We start from the raw sequence: 15605 nt of genomic DNA on the forward strand, positions 1-15605 counted from the left end.
AGTTGAGTAAGTTTGAGTGCCGGTGACAATTTGGCATCAGAGCAATATTTGAGAGAGAGCACAAGTGGTTTATGGGTATGACTTCTAGTGTAACAATGGAGCATGTTGAGTCTCAAAGGAGAATGGATGTTATTCCTTCTCAATAGAGAAGCAAGAAGGCCCGTTCTTCAAGTGAGCTTTCAGGTAAGGGCTTTAACTTTTTAGAAAAGAGAGTTTCTATATTGGAGAATGTTCTATCCATTATGGATAAGCACTTCCAAAAGATAGAACACAACAAGGAGACTCTCCAGATTCATGTGTTGGGAGAACTAAATGCTTTTAAAGAAATCATGGTCCAAATAGAAGAGAAGTTTGAGAATTCTTTGAAACTATTTGAGAAGGTTCGAGTTTGATTTGAGGAGGCAAGATCTCCGACCAACTATTATAAGGGAGACGACAATGATTGATCTCCCAAAGTCAAAGGAGTTCAAGGGCGTGAGGGACGCTCGAGAGGTGGAGAACTTATGGAAAATTGAGAGGTACTTCGAAGGTCAAGGGGTGGTTGAAGATAGGGGTGTTCAAAACCGATCCAATCCGAACAAAACCAACCAACCGAACCGAATAAACCGATAACCGAATAAACTGAAAACCGAATAAACCAAAAATTTGAATTTTTGCAGTTCTTTGCGGTTCGATTCGGTTTTCGGTTTCAATAGAGAAAACCCTAACCGAACCGAACCAAACCGGTTTTATAAAAAAAAACCCAATATAAAAACAGCCTCTCTTCACAGTTCCCCTAAACTAGCCGCAACCACCCCTACCAGGAACCCTAACTCCCTCAAGCCCTCTCTGAGCCTCTCTAGTGCCGAATCCCAGCACCAAACCTCCTCCTCCATCTCCACCATCCACGCCGCCGAACAACACCATCACTGCGGCGCGGCCCTTTCCTCTCCCTCTCCCTTCCTCGTAGGCTCGCAGCACTTCGCTCTCTCCCTCATCCTCGACGGCTCCACACACCACGTCTCCAGCAGCCATCTCCTCCACGAACCAGCAGACGTCGTCGTCCTCGACAAACCGCCGTCTCTTCTTTTCCGTCATTGAAATAGTGTTGTCCTTCCATTTATGGTTTTTGGTTCATCGCCATCGTCGTCTCACCATCTTGCACCTCCGTTGTTCTCTATAATGGAGCCTAAGTCTCAGGTTGATTTTTTTTGTTCTGGTTTAATCTTCTAATTGATTCTAATTTATAATGAACAAGGCTTGTTCTTGATTCTATGGTTGAGTTGTTGATTCTGATTTTATTTCTTAATTCTGAACTTTTTGTTCTGTTTGATCTAAGGTAATTCTGGTTTAGGGTTGATTCTAAACTTTTTGTTTATTCAACGTTAATGTAGGAAAGGGAAAGGTAAAAGAGGAAGAATCTGTAGAATTGGTGCACAATTTGGAATTAATTTGGTTGTATTACTGATTTCATATGGTTCTATTTCTTGATTTAGTTTGGAATTGGTGCACCATTTTTGCAAAATTTTTAGAATTAGTTTAGTTGTATTTCTTGATTCCTCTTAATTCAGTTCAGGTTAATTATTGTTCCATCTGTTTTTGCTATTTTTGCTATAAAATTCAGTTCAGATTGATTATTGTTCCATCTATTTTATTTGATTATTGTTCAATATATTTGATTATTATTTAATCTGCAATGTTATGACTGTGAAATAGTTATTGGCTTATTGATTATTGAATATATTGGTTGAATGAATTTGTTGAATATATTTGTTGAATGTATTTTCCCTCCTAAAATGTATTATACTCTTATAATTTAGATGATGGAAAACACGGTCACTTGGAAGACTATGAGATATATGGATAGCAACTACTCATAAATCATAAGGTATCATTTTCTAGAAAATTGATGGGGTTATAGACATATGTACAATAATAGTACAATGATTTGGTGCTTGAAATTTTTTAGGGTTTACAATTGCAAGCATTATTAGTATTTAGTAATTTGGTATGAGGTATATGACTGATGTTTGTTAGTCAAGGCCGCAAGGTTAACAGTTACTGCCATGTTAGGCACCACATGCGCTTATGTTAAGAGTATGGATATTTGGAGTTAATTAAGTGATTCTCAATGTCGTTTTTCATCTCTAAATGAATTGTTGTGGTTTTCTTTGAATATGAATATCTTGATAAGATTGGAATGGATTGTCAATTGACTTTCCTTTTGTTGAAAATTATAGTTGCATTAGTAAAATTGCATATATAATATAGTATGGTAGTATTTTTTCGAATTGATTGAAAAAACTGAACAAACCAAACCAAACCAAATTGATTTTAATTGGTTTGGTTTGGTTCGGATGATCTTGATAAAAAAAACCGAACCAAACCGAACCGCAGTTTATTTAAAAGATTGGATTGGATGACTTTTCTCTCAAAAATCGAACCAAACTGCACCGCGAACACCCCTAGTTGAAGAAGCAATAAAGGTACGCATTGCACTTCTCTACTTTCCTGATAATGTTACTTTGTGGTGGAGAAAAAAATAAGTAGACATAAAAAATGGTACTTGTAACATAGCCACATGAGAAGATTTTAAAAGAGAGTTGAAAAGGCAATTCTTCCCTTAAAATGTGCTCTATGAAGTAAGAAATAAGTTGAGGGAGTTGAAGCACAAGAGTATGATTAGCAACTATGTAAAGAAGTTCACTATTCTCACGCTTCAAATTTTCAACTTAGCATCAGAGGATGCAATGTTCTTCTTCATTGATGGACTCCAAACTTGGCCAAAGCAAGAATTACAAAGAAAAAATATTAAGGATGTCGATGAAGCCATTGTGATGGCCAAATCACTCAATGAGTATCATCGAGGAGATTCTAAACCCAAGTATTCCTCCAAGCCTTGCTCTACTAAAAGTGGGAGAGACAAGGGAAAGAGTTTCTCAACCAACAAAGAAGGGAAGTACTCTTCAAAGAAAGAGTACGAGGAAAAGAAGAAGGCTTTCGTGTCAAAAGGATAATGCTTCGTGTGCAAGGGATCACACCAAATGAAGGACTATCCCAAGTTAAGGACTTTGGCATCCATCACCGAAGAACGAGAGGCTAAATCGTAGGTGACTGAATGTGTTGGATCTGTCCAACTGATGAATACTATAAATGGCAAAGAGGCAAGCTCTACAGAAAAGAAAGGCTTGATGTATGTCAAAGCTTTTATCAATAAAAAATCTGTCATGAATATGATCGACACTGGTGCTACACATAACTTCTTCACTCATGATGAAGCAAAGAGGATTGGATTGAATATCACTAAAAAGAATAGCTAGTTCAAATCCATGAATAATAAGGGTGAACATCTTAAGGGAATAGCAAAAAGGATTGAGATGACTCTTGGTTCTTGGATGGGACTTGTGAATTTCTCAGTAGCACCCATGAATGATTAGTCATCAAGTTCGATTTACAAAGGAATGCAAATATAATACCTATGCTATACTACGACATAGTATGTGTCATGGAGAAAGGGTCTCAATGCATGGTCCCTACAATCTCTAAAGTTGAAGGACCACCAATGTTCTTTACTATGCAATTCACGAAAGGGTTCAAGAAGGGACAAATTATATATTTAGCTCTATTACAAGAGTTAACACCTGAAAGAGAAGACTTTTGATGAGCGAATATTTTATACGCTTTTTGACATCATTTTCATATAGTTTTTGTTATGTTTTATTTAAGTTTTATTAATTTTTCATAAGTTTTAGTGAAAATTTTACATTTTGGATTCTACTTTGAGTTTGTGTATTTTTGTGTGATTTCAGGTATTTTCTGGTTGAAATTGAGGAGCTAGAGCAAAAGTCTGTTTCAGAGACAGAGAAAGCATTGCAGATGCTATCAGGATCTGACCTCTGTGCACTCGAAAGAGCTTTTCTGGAGCTACACAAGCCTAAATGGTGCTCTCTCAATAGCTCTGGAAAGCTAACATCTGGGGCTTTCCAGAAATATATAATAGTTTATACTTTGCTTCAGAATTAAAGGCCCAAAACTGGCGTTCAACGCCAGCCACCAACCCTATTCTGGCGTCCAACCCCCACAAGGAGGTGACCAGCGTCCAACGCCCAAAAAGGGGCTCCTAGCCAGCGTTCAATGCCCCTAGGGAGTCCTAGCACGTGGCTTACTCTTTTTCTCAGCCCAAACACTCACCAAGTGGACCCCATAAGTAGATTTTTGCACTAATAGACTAGTTTATCATATTTCTGTAATCCTTAGTCATTAGGTTAGTATATATAGGAGAAGATCACCCTTGTTTAGGATCTTCTACCACCACTTTTGACACACACGATCTTCTTCCACCCTTTTCACGTTTTACATTGTACAGTATGAGCCACTAAACCTCCTCGGTTAAGGTTAGGAGCTCTGCAAAGTTTTATGGATTAATAAAAGTATTACTGTTCTATCTCAATTCGTATTTGATTCTATTCTAAGATGTATCTTCGTTCTTCAAACTTATGAATGAGTTGAACTGTCACAAGTTATCTCTATTCTACATGGGTTCAGTGAGTGTCTTTCATCAGATATTGCTGAACCACTAGCTTGATTATACATCTCTTAGACGGCTAATCCACGACTTCGTTAGGGACTTCTCGAGACATCAGTTCAGCGATATATGGGGAGATTAGGGTCTTTGTGGTAAATACCAGAACCAAGGCGCTGCATTCTCTGATCCAGTAGATTTGACCTTGTCTGTGGCGTTTTGAGTAGGATCACTAAGGGAATGAACTGCAGGAGCTTCACCCTCATTTAAACTGGATGCGCACTAAACCTGGTGTTTAGCCTAGAGGAAGATTGGCAGCCTCTCAACCGGTATTGATTCACAGTTGGAGTATACAGTAAGAAAGGATTGATCCAGAAGAACAAAGCATCTCTGAAGCTTTAACCATCTTCTTGCCATTGAATTCACAACCACTGAGTAACATTATCTTTATTTTACTTTTATGCGGTTAAACAACTAAACAACTTTTCTATCCGCCTGACTAAGATTTACAAAATAACCACTGTTTGATCCAAGCCGACAATCTCCGTGGGATCAATCCTGACTCACCTCAGGTATTACTTGGATGATCCAGTGCACTTGCTAGTTCAGTTGTGCGAAGTTTAATTTCGCGCACCAACATTCCTCCGAAAATCAAGAAAGTGTTTTAAAAAAATAAAGATGTGATGCCTCCCGAGTTGTCAAAGCAACTACCACCTAAGAGAAAGGTGGATCACAAGATTGAATTATAGCTAGGAGCGAAGTCACCTACCTCAACGCTATACCGGATGGCATCGCTAGAACTTAAGGAGTTGAAAAAGCAACTCAATGATTTGTTAGATGGTGGATTCATCCTTCCATCGAAGACTGAGTTGGCAGCCATTTCCACTGTCGAGGGAGATATTATATGCATCATCAAAAAAGGGCTGCATCTATTAGCCAAGTTAGCTTGAGAAGGTAAGACAAAAAAATTTTGGCTAGAAAATAACCTTTTGTATACCAAAGGGAGAAGATTATACAACCCTAAGTAGGAAAATCTAAGAAGAAAGTTAGTGAGAGAATGCCACAACACTAAGTGGGCTGGTCACCAAGGTCAATGAAGAACCTTGGCACTCATTGAATCTTCCTATTATATTGACCTCAAATAAGGAATGAAGTGGAAAGTTATGTGAAAACTTGTCTTGTATGCCAACAGAATAAGATTAAAAATAAGGCACCAAGTGGGTTGTTGGAACCTCTGCCTCCACCAGAACGACCATGAAAAAGTGTCTCTCTAGATTTTATTTCTGTCTTACCAAAGTTTGAGGGGTTTGGATCTATCCTTATGATAGTGGATCGATTTTCGAAGTATGCTACCTTTATACATACCTCTACTGATTGCACTACAGTGGAAGCAACTTGACTATTCTTTAAGAATGTGTTGAAATATTGGGAATTGCCTTAGAACATCATTAATGATCAAGATCCATACTTTACAGGGAGATTATGGACTGAGCTATTCAAACTCCTTGAATCGGAGCTTCATTTTTCAATGAGTTTTCATCCTCAAACTGAGAGAGTGAATGCCTTACTCGAGTGTTACTTGAGGCATTTTGTAAGCACTAATAAAAAAAATTAGACAAAACTTCTAGACATTGCTCAGTTCTCATAATTTGCAAAGAAGCGAGTCCACAAGGAAGAGTCCATTCGAGATTGCGACTAGACAACAGCTGCTTACACCATATTCTCTTTCTTCCTCTTACTCAGGAAAGAGTCTTGGACCTTATCATATGATTAAGTCATGGGAAGAACAAGTAGATGTCACTCATTCTTATCTCAACAAAGCTACAAAGAGGATGAACAAATAGGAAGATAAGAACAACTTTTAGTCCAGTTGTCAAAATGACTACTCTACGAGTAATGTTAGCATTAGCATCGATAAAGAAATGGAATTTGAAACAGCTAGACGTCAATACTGTCTTCCTTTACAGAGATTTGGACAAGGAAGTTTATATGAGGATACCACCCAGTTTGGTTGTGTCACAACCAGGTTTGGTTTGTAAATTACAAAAGTCTCTATATGGACTTAAACAAGCAAGCAAAAAATGAAACATTAAACTTACTCAGACTCTTGTTGATGCTGGTTATAAGCAATTTTTTTTCATGATCATTCTCTTTTCATCAAGAAACAATCTGAAAGCTTCACTGCCATTCTAGTATATGTTGATGACTTGGTTTTAACCGTGGATGACATTGGCGAAATCAATTCCATCAAGCAAATTTTGGATGACAAATTCAAAATAAAGGATCTTGGTGATCTCAAGTATTTCTTGGGAATGGAAATAACACGCTCCAATTTCGGAATTCACATTTATCAGTGAAAGTACGCCATGGACATTCTCAAGGATTTTGGTTATCTAGATTGAAAGCATCTCTCCACTCCATTTGATTATAGTCAGAAACTTTTGAAGAAGTCAGGTACCATTTTAGCGGACAACACTACTTATAGACAGCTCATCGGCCGACTCCATTACCTCACAAATACTAGACCCGATATCTCTTATGTTGTGGGACGTTTGAACTAATTTTTGGACTGTGCAACTACTTCTCACCTACAAGTTATTTTTCGTGTATTCCGATATTTAAAAGGCAGACTTACAACTGGTCTATTCTTCTACTCTACTTTTAATCTACATCTCACTTGATTTGCCGATACTGACTGGGCTACCTGTGCCGATACTCGTCACTCTATTTTCTGTTATTACTTCATGCGCGGGAACTCTCTCGTTAGCTGGAAGAGTGAGAAGCAAACCACAGTTGCCAAGTCCTCTACAAAAGCTAAATATAGGCCTCTTGTCGTTGCCACTTGTGAAGCTAGTTGGTTATCTTTCTTAATGAATTTCATTGGTTGCCGCTTCAAAAGTCTATCACTCTATTCTGTGATAACCAGTCAGCCATTCACATTGCCAATAATCCTGTCTTTCATGAAAGAACCAAACACATTGAAGTGGACCGCCACATTATTTGTGAAAATTATTTGTCTAGTCTTATTCATCTTATACCAGTTCGTTCTAAAGATCAACTTGCTGATTTTCTTATCACTGTCACCAGGTCTTTTTCTTACTAATGTTTTCAAGTTAGGATTGTTAATTATAGTAGAAGTACATAAAGAGAACATAAGATTTTTCATTTTTCTATTTTCTCATTCATTGAAAATTATCAAAATGAGAAAAACCAATTTTTCTCCCCCTCTCTCAACTTTCACTATTTCTCTCTCTCTTCTAGTTCGTCAAACCATTAACATCACAGTTTGAATAGTTTTAGGACATGAGATTTTCTTCGTGCACCATTGTTATTTTCTTCTGGTTTCTTCTTCATAATGGTTGGCAAAGAAAGAAAAATACGAAACAATAAGAAAAATAAACATATATGAAATGAGAAATCGGAATGAAGAGAGAGAAAACTGAAAAGTGAGTTAGAAAGAGATAGTGAAAATTGTGCACAAGAGAAAGAAGGAGAAAATCGCAACGAAAGAGCACCGATCAGAGAGATATTCAGATGCAGAGAAACTCGATGAATGACAAGACCGGATGAATCACGAAATGTGTGTTCTTTCCGGATAATCAATTTTCTAATCAAAACAATTGATTGTTTTCTGAACGATGTAAGATAAAAAAAAAACTCTTCTACGAACTAATTAATTACTACAATAAAAAATCGATTAGATCTCTACAAATTGCAATTTCTGTAACTACGAAGATCGCGCAACGATGAATAAAAATTGATAATTAAGTAGATAGATAAAAGATGAACAAAAAATAATAAAAAAATTGTTAATAAAAAATTTGATAAACAATTACAATTATAGAATTAGATAATTAAAAAATAAATTAATAATAAATTATGAACCAATTATTAATTTTAATATTAAAAAAATAAGATTAAGATATCTAAATTAAAATAAAATTAAAAAAATTAAAGATAAATTCTAAAAATAAAATAAATAAATAATAAAATAAATAATAAATTTTATAATTAAATAATAAATAAAAATTAGTTTATAATAAAATTAAATAAAAATTATTTAATAATTATTAAAAAATAAAAAATATATTTTATTACTAAAACTATTTAATAATCCAAACATTATTGGAACATTAAATCCTTTCTCCACTTAATATCCTTCTCGCAATCTTCTTTGACAGTATCATAAAAAAACTACCAAGACATTACACTTAGTTTGGCTTTCGCTAAATTTTGAATAAAATATTACTTAAAAAATCCTCCTAGCTTTAAAATATGGATAAATATGATTTAAAAAATAAAAAAACGTAAAAAATAATCAACTAACATAAATTTTAAATATGTAATTTTAAATGAATAATATTAGAGAGCTAATTCTTTTAATAAATATCAGTTATTTTTTTAATTTATTTTACTTATTTTAAATTTTAAATTTTAAATTTTAAATTCTTTAAAAAATTATAATTTTAAAATTAAAAATTAATTTCTTTTACTTTCTCTTTTTTAAAATTATAGATGTACGAAAATTTTTTATTCGTTGATTACTAGTAATTTATGTTGTCTCCCTAATAATACTATCAAAATAAATGCAACAAAGTTTTATATCTTTATCATTAATATTTTTACTCTTTTATCCTTTTTTAATTTTAAGATAACTAAATAATTAATAATAAAAAATATAAATATAAGAGTGCAAATTTATGAGAATATACTAATCATGAGAGGATTTATTTATATCCAAATAATCTAAAAAATCTAAACACATATGACATATCCTAATTTTGTTTTAAAAATATTATTTATATATTAAAATTAATTATTAACATATTTATATATAAATACATATATAATTTAATTTATTTTTAATATATATTTATATTTTATACTAATAACTAATTTTAATAACAATTTTAATATACACAAAACATAATCATTGATTATTTTCCATCGTACAAACTGCAAATTACATTAAGGCTGTTGTAGCAAGTGATAAGAATAGTGGAATATAATAATGTAGATTTAAGGAGTAAGAACTAAGGACCCTATGACTCATCATCTGGTTTTTGCAATCCATGGTTGGTAACAGTGGTAGTTGGCCCATAGTTTTTAGATGAATGGGACAAATTAATGTGGATCACAAAATTATTGGATTGCTCCTAGGGTTGGAACTTGGAAATGCAACGGGTTAACAATACGTGGAGCTCAAATTAGAATCATAAGTATTTTTTTCTTTTCTTAATTAATAATATCATAATCGAATTATCCGTATAAATAAAGATTGTAATAGTAAAATAATTAAATTATATTCTTTACAAAATTTTAAATATTTGAATAAAATTGTATTTCTAATAAAAAGATATATGTAGCTTTTTACTAAAAATTAGATCTGGGACAAAAGCATGTAACATGCAAGTATGCAACAACTCTTCCCCAAAAAAAAAAAAAAAAAAAAGTCTCAATTCATTGAACCATAGTAATCACTCATCACCGTCTCTTCTTTCTATCCACTCATTGAAATCACAATGTAACATTATAATTGATTTATATAAATATCATGATCTTAGTAGTAGTATTCAAAACTCCACCTAAGCAATGATCAAGATTTGGATGCCACGTTTGCCGCAAACCCATGTGAGATCTTGAGTGGTTTGCTATGAGCCCATAAAAAGATTGCTTTTCCCTTTGAAATATGCAATCCAATCAAATCATAAATGCTTAGCTATTTGTGTGGTGAATCTAAAGTCTAAAATAAACCAAATAAAATTATTAACAATATATATGGTTGTCCATTCTCACCCCTTTGGAGGTAACCAAAGCACCATCCCACAAACTTCGGGCTTCCTTACATACCATATATGCCCATATTATTATAATAACCTATTTAGAATATCCAAAATTGATTTAAATAAAGGAAAAAGAAAATAAGTGGTGTAGAGAATTTTACTTTTGTACATGGATTTTATTTCTTTAAGAGAAAAATATTCTAAAGGATTTTTTGAACTTTATAAAACCGCTTGTTATCAACAATTCCACAACTCTAGGAATTTTTATGAATAATAAATTTACTATCTTATTAGATGAGGTGGTGAGTAGTAGATTATAAAATTAGGAACAGACATGATAACATGATATGAATGTTTACGTGGGCTTAATTTAGGAAATAAAAGATTGTCTCTGCCCAGGTGATTATCACGTGCGTGGGCTCAGACACTAGATATAAACCAACCACGTAGGAAAAAGTATACCCAAAAAAAGGAAAACTAATATCCCTTAAAAAGAAAATTTTAATTAGTTACAATTTTTTTAAACTATTATATAAATGATGATGAGAAATTGTTTTGCATTTTTTAATATTTTAATTTTATACAAGATAAAAAAATAAATACTCATGTACAATTATATTCATCTGAAGTTAATAATTAATTAATTACAAAACGTTATATAATTTAACAAATTTAAATAAAATTATCTCTAACAATTTTTAATTATTAATTTTACATAAAAAATAACTGTATGTAAATTTCTATTAATAAAAAATATTTTGTATAAAAAACTGAAATATCTTGAGCCTTAATTTATAACTTTTATTTAACCCTGATAGTTGTTTGAATAAAATACCAACATGTTATTATAATAAAATGTGGCGTTGGATGATTTAAGTACTGTGTCAAGTGTCAACCATGAAATCACTAGGATATAAATAACCAAACAAGAAAATAATTTATATATACTTAGAGACATTATGTATTTATTTTTTATTCAGCCTATTTTTTGCACTCCATTAAAAGAATTTTATATAATTTTGATAAAGCGAGAGAACAGAAAAAAAAAACAATAAAATAGTAGATAGATATAGAAAGAAAATAAATGTTTAATACCATAAAATAAATAAAATTAGACTCAAAAAGTAATTTTATATAATTATATATGTTCATGTATATATATAATAATTAGAATATCGATTTAATTTTTAAAATTTTTTAATATTAAAAAATTTATACTAAATTTAATAATTTTATAATTTATTTTTTTTAATGTTATGTTTTATATATTTAATTTATTTTTTTAATTTCACGTAAAATTTTAAACTTTTTTACCGAATAAGAAGATAAGCAAGTTGAAATGAAACAAGAATGGGTCTTAACCTTGGACCATAGTGAACAGTCAAACAAAATATAGTTTTAGAGAATTGAATTCCCACAGTTTCTAAATCCACACACAGTACACATTTAACTACTTGCCTACCCGTCAAATAAAAAAAAAAGGAAAAAAAAAAGAAAACTACTTGCCTATCCAGTTGTGATTGTGATTGTAATTGTAATTATCTATTTATATTTAATTATTTATACATACATATATATAGTAGTTGCTAGTTATTTGGTAACAAGAAATAGAAAGAAAGAAAGAAAGAAAGAAGGAATGGAAGAAGGGAATGAGTGTTTGTGCGCGCTGTGTGGAAAGAGGGCTCAGATGCTGTGCGAGTCAGACCAGGCTAAGCTATGCTGGGACTGCGATCGCACCGTTCACGGCGCCAACTTCCTTGTCGCCAAGCACGTCAGAGTGCTCCTCTGCCGCCACTGCCACCTTCCTACTCCCTGGAAGGCTTCTGGTCCCTCCCTCACCGTAACCTCCTCTCTCTGCCATCCTTGCTCTTCTTCTTCTTCTCTTCCCGTCACCACCGCCATTCATGATCATGAATCTGAAGACGATGAATCTGAGGATGATGAAGACGAGGAAGAGGAAGAGGAAGATGAATATGAAGCAGAGGAGGAGGAGGGGGAGAATCAGGTGGTGCCTTTGTCTTCCGCTTCCGGCGGCGGTGGTAATACTAATGGCTACGATGACGGAGACATGTCTAGCAACACTGCTTCTTCTTTTCGATTCAACAACTTGAAGCGCTTTCAACATAATAATCATCACAACATCCACCATTCTTCTATTTCTGATGAAGATGTAAGTTTTTCATAATATATGCTCTGTTAATTCTTATTATAAAGTGGTTGTATTAAATAAATATTTATTTTATACAAATAACTGATTTGGTGATTAATTTTTCATGACAGGACGACGATGTAGGTTGTTGCTCGTCTGAAAGATTAGGAGGAGATAACGATGATGAAGATTATATGAGGCCATTCAAGCACCGTAGAATCTTCAATCACAGGGATGATATACATTGCCATAATCATAGACGGTGATGAAGATATTTGAACATTAATTAAGATATCATCCTCATGAGAACAATTATGAAAGATGTAATGATTATGATGCTGTTCACCAACCACCATGAATCCATGATCAAAACTCACCCGCTAACCACCCCAATTGATGATCACCACCTAAACTTCACACTTCAACTTCAATTTCAAGGGTGGATTATTTTGTTCATGTTAGGGGAAAGTGAAGGCTTAATTTCCCATTTTAAATTTTATCATGTATTTTGATATTTTTTGTTTTATTTAAAGTGAAATCCATTGGTAAAAATGACTGTAGTTGATGAGTTGATGTGAATACTAGCATGGTCCATGGAAGGTAGTAGGTATTTCAAACCACAAGCACTCCCTCTTGGCCAGTTATTTCATTATGCAAGGTTAATTACTTTCGTTGAAACGTCTCATTCAATTCAATTGAAATCATCTTGTCATCAATAGTTTCCATCTTCTAGATAGTGTAATTGTGTTCGTCTATAAAGTTTGGAAGTGGAAGGGGAAGGTGTAGATAGATAGCAGTGGTGGTTGTGAAGAAGGACAAATACACTGTACTTACTACTTACTACTTACTACTTACACGACTTATGAGTTATGCCTTATGACAACTTGCCAAGTTGGATGAATTTGTCTCCTCCACTTGTGGATGTGGTCTCAACTGCTTTCTTTTTTTTTTTTTTTTATGGGATGACCTTGAAAATAACTTTAAGCAAATTTTTTAGTAAGAAGTGAATATTATAACTAAATTTTTTAGAAGAGTGTATATTACACTTAATGTTCATCTTTTTTTTTATTTTTATTATAAAAAATAATCTTTTTTTCACTTAATTTTATTTTTTCTCATAGCATTCTCTTTATATTAAATTTAGAGTATATATTTAAATAGGTTCTTAAAAAATTTTATATCGAACGTCCTTATTTTTAAAAAAGCTTTATTAGATTGAGATTTTTAAATTTTATAAAAGTAAGACATATAAATTTCTACTTTAGTTAAATTCATTGTTTTTACTTAGATAAATAAGTCTTTAAAAATGTGATAAAATAATTTATATGTCTTATTTTTATAAAGTTTATAGATCTTAACGTAATAAAATCTTTTGAAGATGAAAATATCTGTCGTAAAATTTTGTGGAGACCAATTTAAATATATACTTCTAAATCTTACATATAGAAAATTTAAGTAGTATAGTTTGAATGTGGACCAGTGATAGAAAAATTTTCAAGTATACTGTTATACCGGTGTTTTATTGATTTTTAATCGTTAATCTTAATTATAAAAAATATATATAATATATATAATTAAAATTAACGGTTAAAAATTATTGTAATACCGATCCAACGGTACACGTGAAAACTTTTCTATAAAATGTAGGGTTAAATAAGTAGTTGTTACATTCTAATGTATTGGATGACTTCACTTTTTTAAAAAGAGTTGAAACATGATTGTTTTAAAATCATAACAGGTACAAACTCTGTTTTTTAATTTTTCTTAATGCTTACAAATGACTTTTCTCAATTTTTATACTGAAAAAAAAATCACATCCCCAAAAAGAAAAAGCTATAGTGGATAAAGTTTGATCTAGACGTCGAAATATGAGCACTTTGCCCTTTTATTATTTGGTAAAGTAATAAGTTTTTGGAAGAAGTTAAGCATGTTGGACATTATAAGGAGACGATGGGGTGTTTGAAGTTTGAACTTCTTTCAACTTATTTAATCATACATGCATGCTTATTTAATCATTGAGGTTTAGGTTAATTTAGATATTTCGTTTTCCTCTTGTTGAAGTCACTTATATATATAATAATATAACAATAGAGGAAGAAAAATAACATTTTAATCAAAATGGGCCACTAGCAATTGCCTTTGGTTGCTTAATTTTGATTTCTAAATGGACATATGTGGGGATAGGGATAGGCATACGCATAGGTTCGGGATTAATTCATTTGGAATAAACAGGTACAAGCGGGTACAAATTTGCAAAAATAAGATACATTACAGCCATATAAATACAATTTTATATATGATATGATATGATACATTGATAGGGAAAAAAAAGGGGGGGGGGGGGGGGGGAGGCAATAATTACAAAGATAATAATTAGAAAAGGATAATGAATCAATTCAATGAATAGAGACCAAGAAATCAAAAAATGGAGAAAGACAGGGACCCATATTTTACCCATACTTCACCTGTTGTCTTTCCAGAAAAATGTTTGTGAAAACACGCGCGCGCGCGCACACACATATATATATATATATATATATATATATATATATATATAAATTTAAGAATACTGAGTTTTTTCATAAACAGAATGTTTAGGATTTAGGTGAATTCCAACGATGGAAAGGATAAAGCATTTAGAAAATTAGAACCGATAGTTTTTGGATTTTAATGTGCTCCAGCACATGAAAATAATTCGCAATATGAAAATGAGTTTCAAGTATATAGGAAAGAATCTCAGTGCAAGGATGAATCTTTTGAAATCCAATATTTTTTTTAAACTAAAATTAATACTAAAACTTATATATAATACATTAAATTAAGTAGAGCCATACTGCAGGTACTTAGCCTCACTATGTTCATTATAAAACCCTTAAAATATTGCCACAGTTATTAATGTTTAAGAATTTATTTGCAATCAAAACAAAACTGGTACATTCAAAGGACATGAAAGAAAATTTGGTGTTCATTCAAACTGTTACGGATCGGTCCGTAAATGCTACATCCGGAATAACCCTCGAACCTGGTTATCCGGATCCGAACCACATCACCTTTTCAAAAAACTCAAAACCGGCCTACTAATAAAGCTTTTAACAAACTTTTGAATTCAAACGTCTTCCTTATCTTAGTCAAATAAGATAAGATAAGATATTCACCACTACCTATAAATAGA

General features: G+C 32.4%; 1 protein-coding gene across 1 annotated transcript; it reads left to right on the plus strand.

The window, feature by feature from the left end:
- Positions 1 to 11878: 11878 nt before the first annotated feature.
- LOC130944101 (NAD-dependent protein deacetylase HST1-like) lies at positions 11879 to 13300 on the plus strand. Its single transcript, XM_057872254.1, has 2 exons — positions 11879 to 12454; positions 12565 to 13300. The coding sequence occupies exons 1-2, from the start codon at positions 11921 to 11923 to the stop codon at positions 12697 to 12699; spliced, it is 669 nt and encodes a 222-aa protein (XP_057728237.1). The 5' UTR covers positions 11879 to 11920; the 3' UTR covers positions 12700 to 13300.
- The last annotated feature ends 2305 nt before the right edge of the window (positions 13301 to 15605 follow it).

This window comes from Arachis stenosperma, chromosome 8 (assembly GCF_014773155.1).
Source record: "Arachis stenosperma cultivar V10309 chromosome 8, arast.V10309.gnm1.PFL2, whole genome shotgun sequence".
In the NCBI taxonomy this organism is placed as follows: domain Eukaryota; kingdom Viridiplantae; phylum Streptophyta; class Magnoliopsida; order Fabales; family Fabaceae; genus Arachis; species Arachis stenosperma.